This window comes from Lampris incognitus, chromosome 9 (genome assembly GCF_029633865.1).
Source record: "Lampris incognitus isolate fLamInc1 chromosome 9, fLamInc1.hap2, whole genome shotgun sequence".
Taxonomy (NCBI): Eukaryota; Metazoa; Chordata; class Actinopteri; order Lampriformes; family Lampridae; genus Lampris; species Lampris incognitus.
The window spans coordinates 57,857,809-57,885,709 of record NC_079219.1 but is presented as its reverse complement, the minus strand read 5'-3'; the positions used below and the strand labels follow the sequence as shown (position 1 = coordinate 57,885,709).

The following is a 27,901-nucleotide window of genomic DNA, read 5'->3' as shown; positions in this document are numbered from 1 at the left end:
CTAATAAGGCTACCAGGTAGAGTGCATTCAGTGCACTGTGGCTGATCTAGTTAATCTAGAGATAATAATACGCAGATTTTTTTTTTCCCTGCAAACAATCAATTGGTTGAAGAGTAGGTACCATTTCAGTCAACTAAGATTTTCTTAGGCTGACTCCAGCTGGCATGAGAAAATAAAGCAACGCAGAGATTACAGCATGACGCCTCTCAGCAACTGAGCCTGGAGCCTTTACTTTGAAGTCAGGATGCCCACAAATAACCAACACACAAATCTCATGTTTGTCTTCCTTCACATCTTGTTTTTCATATCAATCAACTAAATAAAGGTCCCTAAAATGAATCAGTCATGTTCAAGCCTGATGACCAAGAACACTCCTAAAGAGTCCTCTGGCCTGCAATGCCAGCAAACATTAGTTATTTCTTTGTTAATTTGAGCCAATTTCATTTAAAGGAAAAGCTTTTAAATGGGCATCCTAGTGTAAAGTAAAGAACCTAAACAGCCTTAAATCCACCATCAACTCTCTTTTGCTTCCCACTTCTAGGGCCCAGAGGAGTCCTCTGCCATGCTGTTGGGGCCTACCTTGCGGTTGACTTTGCGCCTGCCAGTCATGCGTCTGAAGTCGTACAGTAGGGGCGTGAGCAGCGGGTTCTTTCCTCTGTGCAAGTCTGATTTGTGGGGCCGGATGCGATTCAGACAGGCAGGCTGGCAAGTGTGTGTCAGGTAGAAGATGCGGTCGGTTGGTGCACGATAGGAGGGCTGGTGGGGGATGCTGGCAATAGCCGGGGCCTGGGGAAGTGGGGGAGCTGCGGGAATGGGCGCAGGAGCAGGAGCAGGAGCAGGAGCAGGAACGGGAACGGGAACGGGAACAGGAACAGGAACAGGAGCAGGAGCAGGAGCAGGAGCAGGAGCCAGAAGGGGCAACTGTCTCTGCATGAAAGTGGGGCTCACCACAGCTGGGCTATTCAGTGGTCTTCCACTATAGATTGAAGAAGGGGAAAAGGGGGAGAACAAGAGAGGGAAAGAGAAGGAGACTTGCGCTACACTAAAATCAAAAATGAACTCAATATCTTCTTCTGCAGAGTGATTTACAGTTTCACAACTACATTTTCTTTTCTGTATTGAGCAGTGTGACTTAATGCTGTGCACACTTTGAAAAAAAAAAACACACACACACATCATAACATATTGTTAATATTAACATTTGGTAACTCATTACATGGGTCCTCTCTCACCTGGGAAGGCTGCTGGAAATGGTGCTGAGGGACTGCATGATTTTGGAGGCATGCGTGCCTCCTACACCGGGAACAAATGGAGATGTGCTTTTTTTCGCCATCTGCTGTTTGTTACTAGAGAACAGTCCGAAGACAGGAAGAGACACATACAGCGATTCCACAAAATGCTATGTAATGCAATGTCAATTCTGAATACTCAGCTATCAACTCTGAGAAACCAGGAAAGAGAAGAGGAACGATATCCTTCTTTCCTATCCACCTCACAGAGAATATACAATTAAAAGGCGTATTGTATGCATGAACAGTCTTAGAGATGTCACTACACATCTAACAAATGGATAGGTGGCTCAGCGAGTGTTACTTACTCGATGCGTGGAGACTGCTGAAGCTGTGCTGACTGTGGAGACTGGGCAGGCGGAATGCTGCCTGCAGGAGCAAGGGAGGCCTGGGGCACTTTGGAAGGAGACGCTCCGATGTTGCCCTCACTTGTGTACTGAACTACAGGGCCCTTGCTTCTCAGCGCTCCTGGAGATCAAGGTGTTTGAGTGTTGAGAGTATGAGAACTGACAATAAGAAACTGAAGGCTGAACAGATGTCGTTGTGATAAAGAGCACGCTTATTGCAAAAAGCGCCATGCTTTTATGAATATCAAGGTTTAAAAATACAGACAAACTGATATGTACTGACTTTAATTGGCAAATGTCAATTCTGGCATGCCACAGGGCTCAAACCTGGGACCAGTACTTCTCCCTTTGTATATGCTCCCCTACTATCACATGATTGAAAATCAAGTTTTATTTCCCTTCCTACACCTACACACAAGTGTACCTCTCAGTAAAACTAAATGCAAAACCCACAACTCATAAGAGTGGCATACTGACATCAAATGACTGAGGTCTTAGAACATCCTTCAGCTCAATGAGAATAAATTACATATATATCGTTCTTTTAACTATTGCGTATTTTACTTATCAAATGTTAGACTGATATTAAAGCACCACGTAAACTTGGTCAATGTTATACAAATAAAATTCTTATTAAAAATTAACATTCATAATAACATTCATATTACTATACAGTGTGGACATTTGCTCACAAAAACCCTGTGGAGTTACAAATTTACATATTCACAGAAATGGGTCTGTGCGTGCATGCGCACAAATGTGTTACCCATGTTGGGTCGTGTTCTCTGCTGGCCTGCCAGCTTCTTTTCCTGGGTGTTGGCAGTGGTCATTTTCAGGTTGAACATTGGCTCCAGCCTGGTTGAGCCTCTGTAGATCCACTCGCTCCTCTTGTCATCCTGACCAACACCACAAAACAGTTTTACTAATGCTTTACTTCAATAGTATCAAACTCAAGTATCAAACACTGAGGTAAAGTTCGGGGGGGGGGGGCACTGCTGAGTGATGGAAGGATTGTATTGTATTGTATTGTATTGTATTGTATTGTATTGTGGTGTATGGTTTTGTGGGGTGTATAATGCTGTATGTATTGTGTATTGTATTGTGTTGTGGTGTACCACATCTGTTTTTATTTGTTGCTTTGACCTGCCTAGGGACAATGGATGTAAATTAGTAGTACTGCTACAATCTGGCATGTTCACATGTGTATCTGCGATACCAATGTTCATTAATATGCACTGTCCCTATTCAAATAAACTAAACTACTACTACTACTACTACTATCAATAGCTCCTGCCGTTTTACTTGTAAAAGTTACAATTGGAAATAAAACGCATCAAGGGAGACACTAAACAACATAAAAACATAATTAAGGCTGAAACTGGTGAAGCCAAGAAGAACGACCACACTGAAACAAGGCCAGAAACACCGGACTCGCCTGGCCGGCCAAACCCAGAAAACATGGATGACAACCCCACCAACCAAGTCTTGCTAGCAGCCATAGAAACGCTTCGTAGTGACATGGCTGAGATCAAATCTGGTATCTGCACTAGAACTGAGATGCGAACCCAAGCGACATAAGCAGACCTGGGGGGGGGGGGTATTCAGGCCGTGAAGACAGACATGCAGACAGCCATCGCTGCGATTGACACCATGGTGACGGCGCGGACTAATGCTATCACGAGCCTGGAGAAAACCGCTACAAATGATTTGGGCGACGCCGCTCCTCTACTGAAAACCGTGAGCTGACTTGCAACAAAAACTAACGAGCTGCGTTACAAATGTGAGCACTTAAGAGGAGCGTTCAACACGGAACAATATTCACGTCGTTGGGAGACCTGAGGGTAAGAAAGGCCACGGCCTTAGCGCAATTACTAAAGGACACACTCTCTCCAAGAGAAGCCTCTTATGGACCGTGCACACAGAATATCCCACGGGCCACCCCGAAAAGGAGAGCCACCCCGCCCGGTAATTCTAAGACTACGTTATTACCACACACTATATGTATCCCGGCAGCCCTGTGAGGCCGGAGATCGGCTGCGTGCAGTCTGTTCCGGATCGTCTGGGCTAAGAGCCGTCGGCCATCTCGTCCTGCAAGCCTTGACTGCAAATCTGTAGAAGACCGCCTACAGTTCCTAAGTGCTGTCAGGGTGAGGAAATGGTCTTCTTGGGATGTTGTCCTTTTGGGATGCCCACTTCAGGGAGTGTCTCTGACATCCCCTGTTATATGGAAATTGGCCTTCAGTTTGGAGATGGTACTAGGGCTCTCTCCAAATAATGCCGCAACTTGGAGCAGACACCGACTGACTACTGTAGCAGGGCCCATGCTCACAGGTGCTGCCAATCAGGCAGCTGATTGACAGCACCTGGGGTACCAGAAGCTCAAAACAAGAGTCAATAGCAAAATAAGCTGTTTGGCATCGGCAGAGAAGATTTGGCAGATTTTTCATGGGCGCAGCCCACATACTCAGCTCCGCTGCTCATCCCACAAATGCTTGTTCCTTACACATGTGGCAACACTTAAAAGGGAAATAAACAGGCTTTCCAACGGTGTAAGATTTATTGCCAAGAAGCATTGTTACAACAAAGACATAATCTACCAAACACAAATTTCCTTACTTTTTGTGCTTAGTTTATATATATATATATATATATATATATATATATATATATATATATATATATATATATTAGCGCTGTCAAATGATTAAAATTTTTAATCAGATTAATCACAGGGTTGCTGTGGATTAATTCCGATTAATCACGATTAAATATTCATTTTTAATCTACATTAATCGCGTTTCATTTTGCATGAGCAAACAGACTCAAGAAAGAAGGGAATATATATGCGCTTAACATGTTTACTAAACACCTTTAAGTTTGTGTTAACAAAAAACTTTGTTGATTCTCTTTTTCAAAACAAACATTTATCCACATTAATGTGGCCCTGTTCCTCCTTTTTCAGCCAGCTACTGTTGCCATTGTCCGAGAGGAGAGCTGAGCACTTCTTAGTTACAATGTAGCCTGCAACTGAGAACGTGAGGCTGGTTTTGTCGCAAGCTGGGCGACGCGTCAGTCAGCCGAAGTGCTAGCTAGCAGAATCCCCGACTAACGGATGCTTCGCATTAATGTGGTATTTTAAGCTGGAAGTGCTTCGGTGAAAAAGAAAACTCCTTCCTGCGGAGTGTGCACAATACTTTATGTTGGTCCACTGTTCCGTCTTGGTTTTTTTTTTTTTGTATTCAAGTTTCCCAGCGAGAGGGCCAACGTGCTGTTCAGCGTCTTCCATACGTCCTTATCGAGTTGGTTGGTTCTGTCACGACTGGATCAACTGCCCATTTGCGCATGCGCGGCGGCATGTGTGACGGTAACTCTACTTGGACAAACTGCCCGAAATGCGTTGCCGGAGACGTTTCAGGGATTATGAGTCATTCTGCGGGGCGTGGCCGGGACGTCGAGGATGTAGGACACGTTTCTCTATTGCTCCTGAGTTAGTGACCAAATTTATATATTTAATCTCGCTAAATCGTGCATGTTGTTATGTATGCACACATCGACAGTGCTGCATTTGATTTGGTGCTGTTCTATTGTGCTGGGATCGATTGGTGATGCCTGCGGGCTCTGGGTTGTTTGATCGGGTCTGCCTTTGATGCCGTCAGTCTAAATAAAGAAAGCCACGGAGAGGTTGTGTCGAGCGACAGCGCTGTGTCCTGACGTGATTTAAAAATACAATACATGTCTTTGGTGGTCAAGCGTCTAAAGAGTCCTTTAAACGATTCACACTATATTTGAGGACTTTGAAGGTGAAATGACATCTAATCGACCGAAAACGGAGTCTGCAAGAGCAGGCCGCAATAAGCCTGCGCCCTCTCCTGAATCTGATCCGCTCCCAACATCGGGTGCTACAGCTAGTGCTGACAGCATGACAGTACTGACCGCGGAAATGCTACAATCCATGATGGGCTCCCTCAAAACCGATATTTTCAGTAAGATTGACACTTCAGCTACCACTCTCAGATCAGAGATGATACTGGTCAAAGACGAGCTTAAAAGATCTATCGAGAGGATCCAGAATAAACTCGACGCACATGGAGTCGTTTTATCGGAGCTGGAGTGCAGTGCTACAGATCACAGCACTCGGATTACCGAGCTAGAGGCGAACGTCGGCTCACTAACAACTAGGGTGACATACCTGGACAACAGATGCGAGGACCTGGAAGGTAGAATGCGGAGGAACAACATCCGTCTTCTGGGAATACCGGAGGGAGTGGAGGGCCCGCGACCGACAGAATTCGTAGCCGGGCTGCTTCAGGAGCTGCTCGGCCTGGATGAGAAGCCGCTGCTAGACCGGGCCCATCGCACCCTGCGGAGCCGACCCCGGGAGGGTGAACCTCCGCGACCATTTGTCATCAGGGTGCATTTCTTTCACGTCCGGAACGACATGCTGAAGAGATCTGGAGATGCGTCTCCTCTCCTCTACAAGGGCAGAAGAGTCTCGATATTTCCGGACTACACCACGGCTGTGGCCAAGAAGCGGGCTAGCTTCGGAGATGTTAAGCGCCAGCTGCGCGCCTGTCCCGGCGTGAAGTATGGTCTCATCTACCCTGCGGTTCTGAGACTGACCCTGCCGGACAGCTCCACACACAGGTTTGAGGACCCGGCTGTTGCGGCCGATTTCATCAAAAACAGGGTGAAAAAAGCTGTCATGCCACCGCCGGGTCTGTAGCTCAAAATATCAGTTGGCTGGTCTGGTTAGCAGGCTAGTTAGCGGGCTAGCTGGTAGGCAGATTAGCTAGTGAAGTTGGTCTTGCAGTGCTCATTGTCGACATTTGAACGCAGCTGTTTTTTATTTTCAGTACATGTTGGAGAGTGAAGCTAGCCTTGCAGTGCTCATTGTTGACACTTGAATGTAGTGGGTTTTTTATTTTTATTTTCAATACATGTTGATGAGTATACAGCGGACTACTCACATTAAGGTGATATAATGTGGAGATATATTTTATTCCACTTACATTACTGCCTACTATTTGTGTCATTCTCATTTCATTTTGTTTTGATCTGAGCTGCCTGCACTGCCAGTATTTGGTTGTTTACATGGTTGAAGTTCAATTTTGCCACTTTATAGATTTTGTACCTCTCTTAACTGAGTTAGTTTTCCTCGGGTCCTAATGTTATTGGAGACCGACTTATGCACATTTGCTTTATTCTAGTTCAATGGTCACAAATCTCAGGTAGCTAAGAGTAAGCTAGCTAAGTTGGTATGCGTTGCTCTAAAGGTTTTTTGTATTTAGGGGTTTGCTTGCATCTCAGTTGGGGAGATGCTTCGGCAAGAGGGATTTTGTTGGAGGGTTTTTTTCCTTCTGTATTTGTGTTTTGTTTTCTTGTGTTTTGTCACTTGTTTTTGTTTTTTGAATTTGCACTATTGAGGTCAGCCAAAATATTTAATTTGCATTATGCCTTGTCCTTAACATGTCCTCTCTCTCTTAAGACATGACTCAGCCTGACGTAGCTCATCCTGCTGGAGGGAATGGTTTTAATTTTCTCACTTGGAATTGTAGGGGCATTAACAACCCAGTTAAACGCAGTAGGGTTCTCCACCACCTCCATCAGTTGAAAGCTCACATTATCTTCCTCCAAGAAACTCATCTCAAGGTATCACAACACTCAATACTTAGGTGCAGATGGGTGGGTCAGGTGTTCCATTCCTAATTTCAGAGTAGGTCAAGAGGGGTGGCTATCTTACTTCACAAATCAGTACCTTTTACATGTTCTAATGTGATAGCTGATCCCAATGGTAGATATGTAATTGTCAGTGGTAGGTTATTCGATACGAAGGTGGTTCTTGTTAATGTTTATGGTCCTAATTGGGACAATGGTGATTTTTTCAAATCGGTTTTCTCCACACTCCCTGATATGTCCTCCCATATGCTGATCATAGGCGGTGACTTTAACTGCTGGTTGGACCCACATTTGGATCGATCCTCCACTAAATCTACTACTTTATCAACCTCAGCTGGGGTTGTCTGTACCTTTATGTCTGATTTCGCTGTTTCAGACCCTTGGAGAACATTTAATCCATCTGGGAGGGCATACTCTTTTTTCTCTTCGGTACACCACACTTTTACGCGCATAGACTACTTCCTTGTAGATGATAGACTTCTCCATTCCATATCTTCGTGCTTATATAATCCAATTGTGGTTTCGGACCATGCCCCTGTCACTATGGGAGTAGTCTTTCAAACAGCTAATAATCAGAGACCGCCTTGGCGGCTTAACACTCAATTACTCAGTAACGAAAATTTTATTAACTTTGCTTCGGCCCAAATTGACTTTTTTATGGATACAAATAGAACCCCAGGTATCTCTGCGTCTACCCTATGGGAAACTTTGAAAGCTTATCTTAGAGGTGAAATTATTTCCTACACCACATATGAGAACAAACTTAAAAAAGATAAATTGTCCATGCTAACACGCCGCATTGCCCAATTAGATAACGCATATTCCGTTTCACCATCTCCAGATATTTATAAGGAGCGCTTAACTTTGCAAGCAGAATTTGACACTTTGCCAACAGATCAAGTTACTGAGCTGCTTGTCAAGTCTAGGAGCACCTACTATGAACAGGGAGACAAAGCCAGTAAGTTATTAGCACACAAGTTGCGTCAAGTTTCATCATCACATCAAATTCCCAAAATTCATACATCATCCGGAATATCATTAGACCCTAGGGAGATAAATGATGAGTTCAGAAGTTTCTACCAGTCTCTATATACTTCTGAAAGTGATGCTGATTTATCAGAATTTGATGACTTCTTCCACTCCCTTGATGTACCTTTAGTCAACCAGGATTTGGTTAAAGAATTAGAACAACCAATCACTGTTGAAGAACTGTCTAGAGCTGTCAAATCCCTTCAATCCGGGAGAAGCCCAGGGCCTGACGGTTACTCGACAGAGTTTTATAAAACGCTTTTCCCCAAAATAGCCCCTATTCTAATTGAAATGTATAATGAAGCATTTGTTAATGGTATTCTTCCACAGACTCTCACTCAAGCGACTATCTGTTTAATTCTTAAAAATAATAAAGACCCTCTTGAATGTGCATCATATCGTCCAATTAGCCTGTTAAATGTTGACTATAAGATTTTAGCCAAACTTCTGGCAACACGCCTGGAAACAGTTCTCCCATCGATTATCTCTCCTGATCAAACAGGATTTATTAGAAATAGACATTCATTCTTCAATCTTAGGCGACTATTTAATATCATGTACAATTCCTCCGACACCAACACCTCGGAGGCCATTATATCCCTGGACGCGGAGAAGGCGTTTGACAGGGTGGAGTGGAAGTACCTTTTCTATACACTAAATAAATTCGGCTTTGGTTCAAAATTCACTACTTGGGTAAGACTTCTGTATGCGTCCCCCCAAGCCTCTGTCAGGACTAATAACACTCAGTCAGGCTGTTTCCCTCTGCAACGGTCAACACGCCAGGGTTGCCCTCTAAGCCCTTTATTGTTTGCTCTCACCATAGAACCCCTTGCAATAGCACTTCGTTCCAACCCTCTTATCAAAGGTATAGTTAGATACGGACATGAGCACAAGGTGTCTTTATATGCAGATGACTTATTGCTATACACATCTAATCTTTCTGTTTCTGTTCCTGCTGCCCTTGCTACTATTACATCCTTTGGTCATTTATCAGGGTATAAACTGAATCTCAGTAAAAGCAAATTGATGCCGCTTAATGTGACCGCGGAAAAATTCCCATTACATACCTTGCCATTCAAAGTTGCTCATAGTTGTTTCACTTATCTTGGTGTACAGGTCACGAGTCGATTTGAAAACCTTTTTCGGGCCAACTTTTCCTCGCTTTTAACCCGCACTAAGGATGATTTTGAACGCTGGTCAGTGATGCACCTCTCTTTAGTAGCGAGAATTAATTCTGTTAAAATGAACACACTCCCTAAATTTTTATATCTCTTTCAGTGCCTACCGATTTTTCTTCCCAACACATTTTTCAAAAAAATAGACGGCCTAATTCTACCTTTCATATGGGATAAGAAGACTCCTAGGATACGAAAACAGCTCTTGCAGAGACCCAAGTCAGACGGAGGTATGGTGCTACCAGATTTTAGATTTTATTATTGGGCGGCTAATCTTAGGGTCATTCAGTTCTGGTTGCGAGGTGGAGAGATGTCCCCGTCCCCAATTTGGTTAAAGATGGAAGCTGCTTCGTCTGTACCGGCATCATTGTCTTCCCTCGCTCACTCCTCCATTACAGGCCCTTATTCCTCTTTCACCAAGAATGTGTGTGTCAAAACATTGAGGATCTGGAATCAATTTAGACGCCATTTTGGGTTTCAGACAACCTCTCTTTCTGCTCCGGTGGCCTCGAACCCTGCTTTTGCCCCATCTATGGTTGATAGTGCTTTCTCAATATGGTCTAGTCTTGGTATAAAAAGGTTTAAAGATCTCTACATTGACAATACATTTAGTACGTTTGAGCAACTAGCAGTTAAATTTGGTCTTCCCAGGCATCATTTTTTTAGATTTTTACAGATCCGGAGTTACGTCCGCAATTTGGATCCTCATTTCCCCACCCTTCCTGGTGAAACACAGTTTGACACCTTTCTTACCCCGCTTCCCACTCTGAAAGGTACCTTGTCAATAATTTATAGACAAATTTGTTCTTTAAGAATTGCCTCACTTAATGACATTAAATCCTCATGGGAGGAGGAACTGGGGGAGGGAATATCTGATGGGCTGTGGGAGAGGGCACTCGGAAGGGTACATACCTCTTCGGTCTGCGCCCGACATGGTCTCATTCAATGCAAAATCATTCATAGAGCTCATTGGACCAAAGCGAGACTAGCGAAAATTTACAAAGACATAAATCCTAACTGTGTGAGGTGTAACCAGTCTCCTGCTAATCATGTGCACATGTTTTGGTGTTGCTCATCTCTTGATGGTTTTTGGAAAGATATTTTTAGCACACTTTCAGAAGTATGTGACACACAGATCAAGCCAGACCCTTTTATTGCGCTATTTGGGGTGCCCTCGCCCACATTGCAACTGACCAATATTAATAAGGATTTTATTGCCTTTGTTACCCTGTTGGCGAGACGATTGGTTTTGCTTAGTTGGAAATCCTCTGTACCCCCTTCTCATGCTCTTGGATTAAGTCTGTTTTAAATTGTATAAAGCTGGAAAAAATTAGGCACACACTCAAAGGGTCTCTAAACAAATTCTGGGCAATGTGGACCCCCTTCTTTTCTTATGTTAAGCGACTTCATTTCCCTGTTATTCCAGAGTGATGTGTGTGTATATATATATACATATTTTTTCCTTTTTATTGATGTCCTTGTTGGATGGAGGTGGGGGCGTGGCAAGCTCCGGTGATGAAGGAGGCAGGGTGTATGTGTACATGATGTCTGTGAGGGACTGTGCTGGGTTGGCTGGCCTGCGGACAAGTGCATTGGAATATGTGTACTTGTATTTATTTATTTATTTATTTTATTAAATTATTTTAGTTAATTTGTTTTGATTTGATTTTTTTTTTTTCTCCTTTGAGGGTGTGTTTTTATTCCTCATTGTATTCTGGTGTGTTAGTGTATTGTTGGATGTGTTTTGTGTTCATGCTGTACAACTTATGAGGACAATTATTTTGTAAATGTTGATTGTGCGGAAAATTCAATAAACAAAGTTGTAAAAAAAAAAAAAAAAGAGTCATTCTGCGGCGCAGATGGGTTAATTGCGTTATAATTTTTAATCAGATTAATCATGATGATGGATTAATCCACATTAACGCGTCAATTTTGACAGCCCTTTATATATATATATATATATAATTTTGATTTTTTTATCTTCCACTTATTCAGTTCACTACTTTACACGTAATGTAAGTCAATGTGCATTCTTAATTTTCCTAAAAAAAAAAAAAATTACAAAAAACATGTTCTATAAATATATGAATCCGTCAATAATTATTATTTTAATGGCTTAGCATTGTATACACCATTACAAAGTACTTATAGGCCACCCTACACACTATTGTTGGCATGGTTTAATAAGCAACACAATTTTATACGATATGTAATAGGGGGTCCCTCTGCCGTGTCGCTATCAGCCAAGGGGTCCTTGGCCTGAAAAACATTGAAGACCTCTGAACTAGGGCAATACAGGAGATGCAGGGGCTTGGTGTTATGGTGAGTTGAGAATGATCCCTGAACTTGAGCTGAATTCTCTTGCTCCTGTTCCTCACATCATTCTTGGACAAAATTAAGCAAACTGCTTTGTTTAGCCACGATTTTTATCTTAACCTACATTACAAGCAGCTAGTTAGTGCAAAGTAGGCTTCTGTTCCCCTGCAGTGCACGGACTTTACACTGAGTGAAAGAGGAGGGGGCTACTCGCAATCTGGCGAAATGCACTGCCACTCAAAAAAAATCTTACCCATCATCATCACATGGTAAACAAGAGGCAAAAATTGTTTTATTTTTATTGGTTGCGTAGTAAGATAATTACAACAGTATTCACTGACTGTTATTCACTAGATGATCCAACAAAAAGGATCAGGTGGGCCTGAGTGCCAAGTGGGTGGACCCAGGCCCACCCACAGCTACGTGGCAGACTCAGAGCACCATTATTGAGGGTCAAGAGGTTGAATCTGTTGTCAGCTACAAATACCTTAGTTCAACCTTTGATAACAATCTCACTTTTGAATGTAATACTTAAATGGTTTGTAGAAAACGTCAGCAGTGACTTTTCTGCCTATGGAAACTTGCCAAGTTTCATGTTGACAAGTCCCTGATCACTCTCTTTTACAAATCCTACATAGAATCAATCTTATCATTTCCCCCCCATCAGTTGGTATGGCGGTCTTAACATCAAATCCAATAATGTACTGGCGAAAATAGTGAATACAAGCAGCAAAATTACAGGTGTCCTGTATATGTGTTCTGCATAACAGTCAGGTGGTGAAGAAGACTAACTCCATCCTGTCTGACTGCACTCACCCTCTTCATCAGGAGTTTCAATCCCTACCCTCTGGCACCCGCTTCAGATTCCCCTCATTCAAGACAAAAAGATACGAACACTCATTCATCCCCACAGCCAACCCTCCTCAACTCAGGGAGGAGGAGGCAGCTTGCCCATCGTGACTAGGTAGGCCTAAGCCAACTAGGTAGGTCTAACCAGTCAGCAGCTTCTTGCTTTACCGTTAGCCCTCACCACTGCAAAACTGCCAAATTCTGAGGAAACTACTCTTTGCTAGCCACCTAGTTTATTCGCTCCAAACCAGCTGTTGGAAACACACCTAATTCGCATTCTCACTCTTTTTTTTTTGTGACATTTCAAAAGTTTGCTTAAAATTCACTTAATTTATGGAAAAACGGCTACCAACTATTCCTGTAACAAACTAGCCACAATCTCGAACACTGACCATACCTAGTCCAGCCATACGCAGGTAGTCCCCGGTTTACGAATGAGTTCCGTGTTCGAGTCTGTTCTTATGTCGAATTTGTATGTAAGTCGGAACAGTTATGTACAGTTCACATCTCGCGTCAATTAGTCACATGTTTGTCTTAGTATAGAGTACATATTTTACCTAAAACATCATGACCATAATAATGCAGTAATAATAATACATGTAACTACAGTACAGTATTTATAACAAAAAGAGAATGTGTGTATAAACTTTAAAGAAACATTTCTTACATTTCAAGCTCCCCACCTGCCACTGTCCCCGGAGCGGGTTGCGACCAGCGGGCGCTGGCCATTTCACACCAGAAACGAGAGCCCACTCGGGGCTCACCTCCCCGCCTCACCGGGTAAGTGAAAAAACGATAAGAGCGTTTCACCTCTCAACGCTTTATTAATAATTTCCGCTTTTGTTTTGATCGTGACCGTTTTCCTTTTCTTCGGTGCATCACCATCACTTGCATCAGATTTACACTTCGAAGCCACGATTACGAGGCTAAACACGAAATATTTAGGTGAAAACACGACGCACACGACAATGTTTACGCGATCCGACTTAAAATGACGACACCGGTGTGGCGTTGTTCTCCCTCAGGCCGACGAACCACCTAAAACACGCAGTGTTTTGAGCATCGTACCAAAGTAGTCTGTCCGTTCATTAGTACAAACTGTTGTGTGTAACTCCATTTTTTAAAATAACAGGCTTTACAGAGGCCGGTTTGTAAGTATGGGAGTTCGTATATCGGGAGTTCGTAACCCGGGGACTACCTGTACTAGGTTTTGACCTAGTCTTGTTTACTTTTAAATGTTTATTTAACCATTATAATCCTCATTAGTAAGAAAATTGGCAAATTATATTTCTTCTGCACATGCACCACTATTCTCTCTTAGCTTTCCCCCTGAATTCTATCACTTGATATTGCCCACACGGTTCAATTCAAGGCAGGATGTCATAGAAATGCCACTGACAGGGATGCAAGTAAGATGTGCTCCATCGACTTTAAACTGCTCCAACAAAATGATCTTTTTACAAAAGCATTTCAGCTTGCTTGTCTGGGTTGTTGCTTGGCTAAAAACATGATTCAGATTACTTAACTTTAACTCAGTTGAACCATTGCAAAAGCGTCTATTTTGCAATGTCAGTGTTAAGCATCCATTCAGGATATTACATAAATAATATGTAACATTAGCTACTCTGCTGAAAATGCGCAGGCAATACCCTGTGCCCTTGTGTGAACCTATTTGCCTCTTTGCCTGTCACACTTGACTGGTGCGATCCAGCTTTCAGCTTCCTAACTTCCTACGTGTGTTTTTGGTTTGCTTAAATTTCCCAGTCTGATGTAATGATCATACCAGGAAAAGGATTTTGACCAGGCTTCCGTCCACCTCCTCCACTTTGCTCTTCCACCAGGTCCCCTCCCACTCCGTTTTGATGATCTGGCCCACCTTCAGCAGCACCATAGGCCTGCTGGGATATGCAGTGATATACTCCTCGATGAAATCTCGACACGATGCGTCCTCTATATCCTCCCATGTCCGCTTGACTGGGGAAGAGAGAGAGAAGAATTGATTCTCTTTCTATTGTTTTCACATAAATTGATTCTCACTTTCAAAAGTAAATGATGTCAAAGTCTTAAAAGGTAACATTAAGCATTTTTGCCAACAACACACTGCTGTTCTTCTCTGGTGTATACTGGTCCTGTGGTGTGTACTGGTACAGAAACAAAGCGAGATGTGTCCTTACGTGGTCGACAAACAGGGTAGAGCTCAGGTAGTGTCACATATGAGGCATAACCATCATCAAAGAAGATCAGGAACCTGAAACACACACACACAGACAGGAAATCAGACAGGAAACGACTACAAATAATCAATGCCTTCGCACCCTCCATCTTTATCAACCATCTGGAGCTTTCTACCTCTCACCTCATTCGGTTCTTGTTGTTGGGCATCTCTGCTACTATGCCAGCATAGAGCCATACCAAGTTGCTATCCTTATACTTGGCAACCACTCGGGCTCCAACGTACAGACTCTCCAGGGTAGGGTGATAGTCAAAAGCTACATGATTCCCAGAGAGCAGACTTTTTCCTTTGTTGTCAAACTTAACTTTGTACTTAAATGTACCATTACCTAGGTGAGAGAAAAGACAAGATTTTATAAATGACAGAGTATGAAATGTATGAAGGAACGGACTTGAGACAATCCATAAAAGGGGAAGAAAAAATACCATCACAGGCAAAAAGTTTGACAAACCAACAGGATTGATGGCTATGAGGGTGCCTCTGTGCCAGGTCTTAGTGCGTTTCTTTCCCAGAATGCTCATGTCTAGTTTGAGCTCATCCTCTTTGAGGGCAGGGTTAGGCTGAGTTGGAGTGTGGCCCAGTGCCTGTGACACAAATACTGCTGGCATCGCAGACTGAATACCTAGAGGAAGGATATGACATGCGCACGCACGCACGCACACACACACACACACACACACACACACACACACACACACACACACACACACACACACGGTATCAAACACAGTCACACAGGTATGGTGTGTCCCAACAGTCACTGGGTGTCAACTCTTATTTTAGTGAATGGACTACTCGAGTGTTTCCCAACCCAGTCCTCAAGGAACCCCTATCCTGCAGATTTTCATTGTAACCCTGCATAGGTAGCCCTGCTTGTACTTACTCAACCAGTCATCTCACAGCACTTAATTATGCAAGGTGTGCAACATCTGACATAATTCATTGCTGATTGGTTGAATAACTACAAACAGGTACCTATTCAGGGTTGCAAAGAAAATCTGCAGGATAGGTGTTCCTTGAGGACTGGGTTAGGAAACACCGGACTACTCCATAGCACACTGATGTGCACGTGAATGAGCATGCATGTCTGGTCTCACCTGACTGGCCTGAAGGCTGTGTTGGGGTTCGGGGCATTGCAGCAGCTGGACTCCTACTGACTATTTGGACCAACTTCTGAACTTGCTGGGCGGACTTCTGTAGGATTGCCGATGCATCCTTAAACTATGAAATAAATAAATATTCAGAACAGAACCTACATAAATATCCACACATACTGTGCAGTGTTTCCCATTCATGTATTTTCTTGTGTTGGTGGACAAACACACCATTAGACAGAAACAGATAAATGAAACATACACAGAAACAGAGTTGTTCCGATACCGATACCAGTATTGGAAATGCCTCCGATCCTGCCGAAAATGCTGGATCTGGTATCGGCGAGTACGCGAGTCTATGCACCGATCTAAAATCACGTAACTTATTGGCCCCGAAACGGGATCAACTTTAAAGTAGTTTTGCCCAGATAAAACGGCCCTTTTCCCAGAAATCAAGTCTTCTTCTTCGCCGCTCTGTTTTAGAGCAGTGAGGAGGAATTGGTTTCGTGTAATTTAGTTTAACGCTAGCAAAATGTCAGCAATTTGGGAATATTTTACATCGCAAAATGCGACCAGCAAAACGGCAACGTGTACACAGTATGCGAGGCTTTAGTTTTGAGAGGTGGCACGAATGTTGCCAAGTTCAACACCAGCAATCTTACGAAGCATTTGAAGAAGCATCACGTGAAAGAGCTTGATGAGTTCAACGAGGCAAAGGGGAAAAAAAGCACAAACTGCAGCAGCAAACGTTGGAAACCGCATTCCAACGACGCAATAAATTCCAAAGACAGCCCAAAAGTGACAAAGATAACCGACAAACGTGTTGAATTCATTGTTCTGGACAATGACGAAAACGTGGGAGTTCGCCGCTTACTGGATCATTTGGAGCCGCAGTACAGTTTGCCAAGTCACAAATACATCTCCGAAACTGCCCTGCCCAAACTGTACGAGACGGCGAGGGAACACATTTCATAAAGGCTACAAAACGTGCAGGCCATAAGCTTTACAACTGACACTTAGAACGCTGACGTATGCCCAGTGTCTTTATGGAAAAACTGGTATCGGAACATCTCTACACAGAAACACAATGAAGTGTTGCTTGTCTAGAAGACACCTGACTGTGTATTTTAAATTTGCCCACAACATGTCACTGCCAGAAAGAATCTGAAAGCCTGGGAAAAACAGCTGGAAAGAACAATGTGTAGGTTGCATGAGTCTCAAGATGTAGGTCACAAGACTCCTATGTTTGTTTGTTTGTTTGTTTTTTAACCAGGATTGGTTCTAATCTGTATTTCTGTCTTTGTAGGGGAGTTTAATGTATTTGATTGAAAAATGTGATCCAACAACCAAAATTAGAGGATCTAAAATGGATAACGAGCTAAACCACAAAGCCTTTAGGGATGAAGTTGGTGGTCGGTCACATTACCAACTAGAACCACTAAGAATTCCCAAGATTCATTCCCGTAATGACTCATTCACTTCGAACACATTTTTTCAAAATATTTATGTACATTAAAGATCACTGGAATTTTGAAGTTTTAAAAGATATGTAGTCCAAAAATATCTCCCCACATTTCAAGTGACAAACGTAGACCTTTTCCAGGCCTACCTTAATCCATGGATGGTCTATAAGCATGAGTGTGATGTGGATTCACGGCACTGTCCAGTTACTTTGGAATCTCCTACTATTTACATCACTATTTGTAACCTACCTTCTGCGCTCTTAAACGAACTGCTCTGAAAATAACATGCATTCTTGGCTATGATATAATTACTCTCCAGTAGTCCGAGACAACTGCAGGCTGACACACACTATATGCCAATTGTTGAATGTCTTTGGAAGTTGCTTTGGATAAAAGTCTAAAAAATTTAGAAAATGTAAAATGTAAATCTAAAACATGCATCCTCAGAAATAGTTGCAGAAATGAATATTTATAATGGGAATGTAGAAAGTTACGTGTTGTAATGTGTAATGTAATGTGCCAGAACCAATCGTTGTCCCTACCGCTGAGTCCTTGACAGGAGTGACAGGATTCTTAGGCGGAACCACTAAAAGATGTAAAAAAATATGGATGAAAAGGACGATTAGTTGTCAATCTTCATCAAAAGCTACAATTAATTGTAAGCATTTTCTCTCGACAAAAGAGATGATCTTCAAATTTAACAGATTTAAGAGGATCTCAAATGAGAGCGAGGAACATTGAAATTAGTACATCGCAACAAGAAAACCTGGCTGTGGGTTTTAAAAACAGTGATGAAAAAGGAACAGGCTGTAACTTACAGCAGCCGACGGCAATGACGTCATCATCTTCATCATCGTCAATCTCGATGACCTCAGAGGACAGGTCCCCTCCTCTGCCCTCATCATCTTCAGAGCTGCTCTCCTTGTAGACCAGGCCATTCCTACGGTATGTTGCCTTCACTAGCTTCTCGCACTCTAGAATGGATCTGGAGAGCAATAGCAGAGGAAAACACCAAGTCAAACCAATACAATGTGTACAAAAACACACAGTATGACTGCCACATCTTTCACCCATGATGCTTCCACTCACTGGTTGGCAGTACTGATGAGCTTCTCAGTCTCAGCCTCCTCCTCCTCTTTTTTCTCCACCCACTCCTTGAGCTCAGTCAGCTGAGCCTTCCTCTTCTGCACAAACTCGCTCTGCTCCACTGCATCCTCAATCCACTTCCTCAGTTCATCCAGTGAGACGCCCAGTTCATCCTCTAACGCAGAGTCCCAGCCATCCACCTCCATTCTGATTGGGGGAGAGAAAAAGAAGATCATGGAGTAAGGAACAAGAGGGATGGAGGGAGACTGATGTAAAATTAAAGAAAGAAAGTCATAGAAAGGTGAATCCGTTAAGTTAGACACGTTTATTGAGAGAAACATGTCATCACTCATCTAATACCTCTTTTTCACTACATGGTACCGGATCAACTCGACTCAACTTTTTCGTTTTCCATTACTGGAAAGTACCGGCATTTTGGTAACCGTTACCACTTTTCTGGTACCACCTTTGTCGAGGTTCCAAAAAAACTGGAGCGGGTACCAAAATCAATGCAGACCAGCTACACAGAGGGGATACTGTTACGGTAATGAAAAACGACACGCTGCAAGTCGAGTCGAGATGAGCCGGTACCATGTAGTGGAAAAGGGGCATAAGTGACCTCTTCAGTCTCAACTGACTGCAAGTATCCCCACCCTTATAAACAATACAGTGGCATAATGACAGAAAACAATGATCGGTTTCATATGCAAATTGCTGTGACCATTAACTAGAGTTACAATGGCCATGTGTACTATTCACAGAGGATTGCGGAATAGTTGCAATCACAGCATTGTAAGACGGTGACAGATGTACTCTTAGCACCCACCCCCGGTTCAGGGATGGTCATTCCCTCTTCACATAGATAATCTCTTTGACTTCCCATTCAAATCAGCATTCCTCAAGCACATCAAGGATGTGCACATCATCCTCATCCTTGAAAGAGTGGCCACTGGCCTGTTGATGGGTGTAGACTGCGGAGTCCTTGCCTGACGCGTTAGCTCTTTTGTGTTGTGCCATCCTCTTGGCCAGCGTCTGTTTGGTTTCCTTGATGTACAAGTCCCGACAATCCTCCTGGCACTTAACAGCACTATATTGCTCTGTTTGTGCCGGGGGACCCGATCCTTGGGGCACAGCGTGTTTAGGGGTTTGAAAGCAACTGAGACGCAATGTTTGGAAAATATGCATCTCAACTATTCCGAAACTCCTGCTACATATGGAATCACCACCGGTTCACGCTTAGGCAGCTGTTTTCATTCTCCTCTCTTCGATCGGTGGGTCCACTGTTTGGGTGTCTTCCTGGCTTTGACAAATGTCCAGTTAGGATAACCACACTTTACCAGCGCCTGTTTAATGTGGGATTTCACCCCTTCCCCGCCTGCTGTGTTGGTGGGGACATTGTTAGCTCAGTGGTACAGCATACTAATGACTCCTACTTTGTATTGATCAGTATGTGTTGGTTTACAGTAAACATCAACAATCAAATGTCCCCCATCACCAATTGCAATTTCACATTCTAAGAAGGTTAATCTTCATTTTTCACATCCTCCCAGGTGAACTTGATGTGGTTATCCACAGAGTTAATGCTCCAACTATGGAGTATCCAGATGAAGACAAGGAATCTTTCAACCAGAAATTGGCTGAAGTAGCGGACAGTGTACCAAGCGCAGACAAGCTTCTCATTTTAGGAGACTTCAGTGCAAAAACAGGCAAGGACCACTTAACCTATGAGGGTGTCATTGGAAAGTTTGACAAGGGCAATAAGAATACCAATGGCGACCTTATGCTGAATTTCTCTGCTGAGCATGACCTGTGTATTACAAACACCTTCTTCTCTCAGCCCGAAAAGAACTACTTCACCTGGATGCATCCGAGATCAAAGCATTTCCATTTGTTAGACTACGTTTTGACTCGCAGGGCAATTGTGACAGAAGCACTAAACAAAGATGATGTATGGAACAGAATGCTCAACTGATCACTACCTGGTCCAAACACAGTTGTGAATGAAACTAAAGATGAAGTCATGAAAAACACCCTGTGAAGCACCAAAGAAACTGGATACCAACAAGCTAGCAAGCACAGAACATCAAATGAGACTAGCTGCAGCAATCACATCTGCTCTTCAAGATGAAGAAAGGGTTGCAACAGGCACAAGTAACGTTGAAGAATGCTGGACACAAATGAAAGAGACCATCTATAATTCAGCCAAAGTGGTGCTTGTTCATGGAAAAAGAAAATCGCCTGACTGGTTTCAGGATAAAGATGAAGCAATCCAAGAACTGCTGCAGAAAAAAACAAATGCTTCACAATGCCTACCTGAAAGAAAACTCTGAGAGGAGTCAATCGGCCTTCAAGGCAGTTAAAGCCAAAGTTCAGAAGGAGATTAGGGTGATGAAGGACAACTTGTGGAGCAAAAAAGCAGAAGAGCCGCAGGCCTTAGCAGATCGAAATGATATGCAGGCCTCTTCTCTGCGCTGAGAGCCATCTACAGCCCATGAAGCAGTACGATAGCACCAGTAAAAACAGCAGATGAACGTAAGCTGTGTACTGACCTGAAAGAGATCACAGAAAGATGGAAAGAGCACTTCTGCACCCTCTTGAATCAAGAAGGATCAGCAGATCCAAATGCATGCCAGTGGCTTACAAGCAGGCTGATGAGAAGACCTCTGTCAGCCGATCAAAATGCCTGCAGTAGAGAAAATACTTAAAGACACCAGAAGTGGGAAGGCACCAGGACAAGATGGCATCCCATCAGACATCCTGCAGCATGGCGGCTCAATACTTAAGTCAGAGCTACTAAAGCTCTATAATGCCTGCGGGCAGAACCTATGCCTTCCTCAAGACTTCAAAGATGCTTTGATTGTGACCACCTACAAGAAGAAGGGTGAACAACACGATTGTGGAAACCACCGTGGGCTCTCACTTCTGTTTGATTGCTGGAAAGGTCCTGGCTAAGATCATACTGAACCAGATAAAGATCCTTTCATAAGAAGTGTTGCCTGAAAGCCAATGTGGTTTCAGATCTGGCAGATACACCACAGACATGATCCTCACCCTGAGAAAACTCCAAGAGAAAGCAACCAAACAGCACCAGCCAATTTACATTGTTTTGTGGACTCAAAAGCGTTTAACACTGGAAAGTGCTAGAGACTTATGGCTACCCCAAGAACCTGATCAGCATCATCAGACTTTTCTACGATGATATGACAGGGAAAGTATCAATTGGAGGAGACGTCAGCAATGCTTTCAACATCAAGCATGAGTGAAGCAGAGATGTGTGCTTGCACCAACCCTATTCACATTATATCTCACTGCAGTCCTAGAAACAATGTCAGCCAACTTGAGAGGTGGCTTGTATATCAGGACCCAAACAGATGGAAACCTCTACAAGACTTAAGGCATCTACCAAAACAAGAGAACTCTGTGTTTGAGAGCTTCTCTATGCAGATGACTCAGCTCTGGTTGCCAATGATCCTGGAGAAATGCAAGAAATAGTAGACCGCTTCTCTTCAGCGGCTACCCTCTTTGGACTGAAGATCAATGTCTCCAAAACAGAGCTTCTGTACCAGCCTCCCCCTCAAAAAAGCCCCGAAGAAGGTCAGCCCAGTATATTGGTTAATGGAGCAACTCTGAATACCACTGAGTGCTTTACCTATCTGGGCAGTGCTGTGACATACAAACTCCTCTGACTTAGAAGTGGACAGAAGAATCCAAGCAGCCACAAAAGCCTTTGGTGCCCTCCACAAATGACTTTGGTCCCACCATGACATCAGGCTGACAACAAAGATCAAGGTCTATAACAAAGTTATTCTCCCGTCTCTACTACATTCCACTGAATGCATGACCCTGTATCGCAAGCACATCAAGAAGCTCACCAGCATACAGCTTCGTCATCTGCGAAAGCTGCTGCGAATCAGATGGGAAGACAAGGTGCCCGATGTGGAAGTATTGAGACATGCTGGTACAGTCAGTGCTGAAGCCCTAATAACAGCCTCCCAGCTCAGATGGGCCAGCCACGTGAGAAGAATGCCAGACAACCGCCTATCAAAAGAGGTTTTCTCTGGGGAGCTGTGCCAGGGGAAAAGGAAGCAGGGAGGCCAGAAGCTACACTTCAAAGATGTGCTCAAGCGCCACAGGAAGATCTGCAGCATAGATGAGTCCAGCTGGGATACAGTGGCCCTGGACTGACAGAGAGGGCGCTCCACAGTAAGGCAATCGAGAACAGCTGTCGAACAAGAGACAAGAAGCCTATGATAAGGCCCAACATGCAAGACATAACAGACCAACTCAAATAACATTCAGCTGTGACAAATGTGGACGATACTGTCGCTCTAATGCGGGCCTGATGGCCCACAGGCGTGCTTGCCGAGCTTCAACTGCATCACAGTCATCATCGTTTCGATGGACTGCCAAAGTATTCAGTTAATTATGGTATGTCCTGGGATTTAATTTTAACCCAGGTGTCGTCCACAAATCTGAACCAATGGTTGGGTGGTGTTCCTGGACAGGACATCAGAGCCCTCTTTTGTACTTCCTCCATATACAAGTTGGTCACCTTAGGTGAAACTGGGGAACCCATAGCACACCCATGCTTCTGCCTACAGTACTGCCCCTCGTATGTGAAGTACGTGGACTGAAGACACAGCTTCAGGAGAAGACACACTCGGTCAGTGTGAAGAAAGAAAAATAACATCATGACTGCCTAGCTCCCAATTTTAAAGTAATTTTTTTATATTGGAAAAATAAGTTCAGTAAGCATCTATTTGAATTGAAAGGTTAAAATTCTCAAGTGGACCTGTTTACCCAGTCACCTGCTTTCATTTAAGCCATCTCAACTTTCTCAACTTTATATGACCTCCCAAAATGTCCCGACCAAAACAAAATCTTACCGTAAAATGACTCTCAGACTCTAAGGTATAACATAACCAGGGAATGCTGTGGGTAGTTTGATATGATGCTTACTATTGATATGACGCTCACAGTTTAGAACACAAATGAATCTAGCCAAAAGCATTTTTGACTAAGAAAATCTTAGCATGATGAATCGATATATTTTTACTGTTAATTTCTTTCAAACATTAAATCAATGAAAAGACTGTCTTACTTCATTGTAAAATAGATCACTTTGAACATATGATTTTGTTTGTCGAAGTAGTCAAGGTATCTTTTTTAATCAACCATAAGGAAAAAGGAATGAAACATTTTTTAGCTTTTGATCCAACACAGTCAAATGTCCCCACACAAATCAATTTGACAACTTGCACTTAAACAACAAAGTCCTTGTTGCCAACCAAACAATAATGAAAATCTATGGTTCTTGTCTATGCAGAACTGGTGAGCAATGAAAGGTGTAGGAAAGTGCCACTGCCAACAACCCCCCCCCCCCCCCAATGATTGGGTCGCTACAGCCGAGTTGCGGAAAATCTATTCCTGTCATAACAATATGGACATGTAGAACTAGCCTTACCTTTAATATCTCACTCCAGCCAGTTCACTGACAGACTCCTTAGGGCAAGGGTGGGCATCTTATCCAGAAAGGGCCAGTGTGGGTGAAGGTTTTTGTTCCAACCAAGCAATTACACACCAGTCTTCTTCTTCTTCTGTTTTATTGGCGAATTGCAACCAGGTGGAGCATTATCGCCACCTACTGTTACATTAAAGAGTCCTTCATTTATAGCCTTCCCATCAGTCCAGTATCCTTGAGAAAGGTTAAGATATATTTAAGTACATCATTTCCAGTGTTCCTTGTGAAAATTGAGTTTAGGTCCATGTGCATAACTCCTCTTGGTTCCAATATAGTTTATAGTATGATTCTCTCTCTTGCACATGCTGGGCGAATAAAAAAATGCATGTTGTGTAGTCTCTGGTTGGCTGCAGACATCCCAGTTCCCAGTTTCCCAATGAGTTCCTTGTGCCTCCTAATCAAGCTCCTCAGCAAAGACTCTGCTGGTTGATTAGTGGGATCAGGTGTGTAACTGCTTGGTTGGGACAAAAACTGAAGGTTTCCCACCTAGTCCCTGTTTTATTTCACCCATACGACTGCACATGTCGGCTTTATTCTCGCATTATTTACCCTTTTTTCGTGTAACGCCGTGACTCGTGTAACATTACGACCTTTTTCTCGTGTAATGCCGTGACTCGTGTAACATTACGACCTTTTTTCTCGAAATCACAGACTTTCTCTCGCACGCCCCAACACTCCCATCGTAGTGTTTGCAGCATTACCAATAGCAACGAGGGCACAAACGTGTACAACAACGCACCACAGACCAGCTACAGTCACATTTTATACGCTTTCCTTCAAGAATGTTCTGGCACAAAAAAGAGCGGTTTTCTTTTGAATGGGGCGAACAGACCCTGCGGCCACAAAACCCAGCTGGGACGGTTCACCAGTTAGCTAGAGGCTGAGCTAGCGCTAGCCGTTTGGCTAACGCCACTGGGTAGCTAACGCCACCGGGTAGCTAACGCCGCCATCGTGAACGTTAACTTTACCGACTACACGTCGAATTTCAAATTAACGTCCAGCTGCGCATTTTCCTTCAGTAAGCCGGGGACGCTGGCTGAAAACTCACCCAGGCCACCGAGGAGGGCTTGAGGCGAACGAGGGCAGGCTCGGTTGCTAGCTTAGCGCCGGCTAACGGGGCTACACTGGACGGTGACGGGCTACGCGAGGCTCTCGAGACAGGAAGTGCCGGGTTTCTACGAATGCACGGGACACGACAGAGAATAACTTAATTCAGACTTCACCACTCACCCTTCGCTATTCTCCATTCCGGGAATCTGGCTGATGCCTAAACGCAATTGTTGCAGTCGTCGGCTAGCAACACCGGCGGCGTGGGATTTTTGTTCCGGGGTAAGCCGGAGCGGGCGGTGTTCCCTTTAACGTTTGTTGTGACACAGAGCCCCGCCACTCCGGGCTATCCCGGCCGGGGCGCCGCGCTCGCCACGCTTGCTCTCCTCTCCGCTCGCGAGCGAGGCTGAAGCTACACCCCCTTCCATTCACCCCCTTTCATCCCCTGCCGTACACCCCCTTCCATGCACCCCCTTCCAAACACCCCCTTCCATACACCCCCTTCTAAACACCCCCTTCCATGCACCGCCTTCCATACACCCCCTTCCAAACACCCCCTTCCATACACCCCCTTCCAAACACCCCCTTCCATACACCCCCTTCCAAACACCCCCTTCCATGCACCGCCTTCCATACACCCCCTTCCAAACACCCCCTTCCATACACCCCCTTCCAAACACCCCCTTCCATGCACCCCCTTCCATGCACCCCCTTCCAAACACCCCCTTCCATGCACCCCCTTCCAAACACCCCATTCCACAGTGGTGGACGTTTTATTTGCGTTTTGTTTCATTTTGTTGGTGTTTTAATTGAAAACGATTCATTTACAAAACATCAAGCAAACAAACCGTGACAGCCAACACCTGTCCACACACCAGGCACACGGCAACACACAAATGATAGAGAATTAAAAAGAATCAATAGATAAAGCTAATAACAGGTCTGCATGTTTTCTTTTCTTTCTTTAATTTGGAATCATATTAACAGCGTTTTTACATAATCATCATTAGTTAGGTACTTTTATAACGTGATCCATCTTCTCTGCATTCTACACAGGAGTTACAGGACACAAGAATAGGACACGGGGTGTTTTTCCATGTGAGACGGAAGAACAAAGGAAAGAAAAGGTACAAAAACCATACTTACATCAACACATTTAAACAGGAGAAGGGCGTTTTGGGGAAATACACAACTTCCACCTCTCCTGAATTCTCTCAAACCTAGTTGCCTCAAGCCTCATGGAGAAGGTGATCCTTTCCATCACCAACATGTCGCACGTTAAATGACGTTACGTGGCGTCTGCACTTTTTCACGGTCGCTTCACTTCACAAATACTTCCAGTTCTTCATAAGCGCTAAGGAGAGACATTGTAAGGTGGCGGTGTTGTTTTGTTTTTCTCATTCGTCTCAAAGCACTGAGATGATTGTGCAGCACAAGAAGCCGGCTAGCTTAAGCTAGCTAACCGCAGCTAGCCGGCTAGCTTAAGCAGTCGCCTAGCTTAAGCAGTCGGCTAGCTTAAGCTAGCGGGCTAGCCCCAAAAATTTTTGAGGCTAGCTAACCGCAGCTAGCCGGCTAGCTTAAGCAGTCGCCTAGCTTAAGCAGTCGGCTAGCTTAAGCTAGCAGGCTAGCCCCAAAAATTTTTGAAGCTAGCCGCAGCTAGCCGACTGCTTAAGCAGTCGAAAATGCTAGGGTTCCACCTAGCATGCTAGGCTAAACTACCCAGCATGCTAGCCCGACTGCTACAGGAAATTTTTTGTAGCTAAAACGCTAGCCGACTGCTATACGAAGCTAGCTAAAGCTAGCCGGCTTCAAGGTCCCTTTTGAAAACAGAAACAAGGGGTTTCAACTTCCCTCCATTTGGACGTGTGGATGAAAAAGGTCGCCAGGAGTATCAGGCTGTTCCAAATCCAGCCCCTCTTAGTGTCCTGTCCTTCGTGTTGATACCAAGCACAGTATTTTCTCTTGTGACAGCCAGTCCTGCAAATCCTCCCAAAATGTGGTCACCAACCCAGCTCCTGGAGAGCGACCGTCCTGCCGGTTTTCACTCCAACCCTCATTTAACACATCCGATTCAGCTCATCGAGGTCTTGGCCAGTAGGTAATCGGTAGAATCAGGCGTGTTAAATGAGGGTTGGAGTGAAAACGGGCAGGGCGGTCGCTCTCCAGGAGCAGGGTTGGTGACGTGCAATGGAAGAACAGATGATCGGTAGTTTCAACTTCTGCATCACAGAAGCTGCAGGTATTATGACCAACACCAAACCTCATTCTAAACAGCTCACTGGACGGACAAAGCCATCCATGCATTATCCAAGCCACTTATTCCAATCAGGCTCACGGGATACTGGAGCCTATCCCAGCAGTCACCGGGCGGCAGGCGGGGAGACACCCTGGACAGGCCGCCAGGCCGTCACAGGGCTGGACGGATAAATATTACTCAGAATTTTGAACTGGACTTCTTTTGTCGTGGGGCTTCTAGGATAAGCGATATGGTCAGTCCTCCATTACTTAATGTCTGATTTAGAAAGCAGCTGGACGGTCGAGTTTCTATCTGACCGTATTGGGAATAGTCGAGTCAGTCAGTTTTATTCGTATAGCCCAATATCACAAATTGTTGTTTAGGGGATCAATTTGAGTTTTCCTCAGCCAGAAAATCATGACCTTTAAAATGAAGCGCAGGCAGCTCTATCACACCCAACGGTGACTAACGCTCCAACTGACAAACCATTTGACCATTTGCAAATGGATTTTATTGAGCCGACACCCAGTGAAGGGGAAA

The 27,901-nt window shown here is 44.0% G+C and overlaps 1 protein-coding gene across 1 annotated transcript in view; it reads right to left on the bottom strand.

Moving 5' to 3' along the window:
• The window catches only part of LOC130118089 (histone-lysine N-methyltransferase SETDB1-B-like), a 40,746-nt gene extending 15,380 nt beyond the window's left edge, over window positions 1-25,366 (bottom strand). Inside the window, exons 1-13 of the mRNA XM_056286417.1 lie at window positions 25,309-25,366; window positions 18,561-18,764; window positions 18,290-18,456; window positions 18,014-18,057; window positions 16,012-16,135; window positions 15,366-15,536; window positions 15,038-15,242; window positions 14,856-14,929; window positions 14,465-14,655; window positions 2,403-2,532; window positions 1,598-1,757; window positions 1,233-1,346; window positions 580-976 (exon numbers count right to left, since the gene is read on the bottom strand). Coding sequence (XP_056142392.1) covers window positions 580-976; window positions 1,233-1,346; window positions 1,598-1,757; window positions 2,403-2,532; window positions 14,465-14,655; window positions 14,856-14,929; window positions 15,038-15,242; window positions 15,366-15,536; window positions 16,012-16,135; window positions 18,014-18,057; window positions 18,290-18,456; window positions 18,561-18,764; window positions 25,309-25,325 — 1,998 coding nt within the window. The 5' untranslated portion in view covers window positions 25,326-25,366. The remainder of the gene's footprint in view (window positions 1-579; window positions 977-1,232; window positions 1,347-1,597; window positions 1,758-2,402; window positions 2,533-14,464; window positions 14,656-14,855; window positions 14,930-15,037; window positions 15,243-15,365; window positions 15,537-16,011; window positions 16,136-18,013; window positions 18,058-18,289; window positions 18,457-18,560; window positions 18,765-25,308) is intronic.
• Between the last annotated feature and the right edge of the window lie 2,535 nt (window positions 25,367-27,901).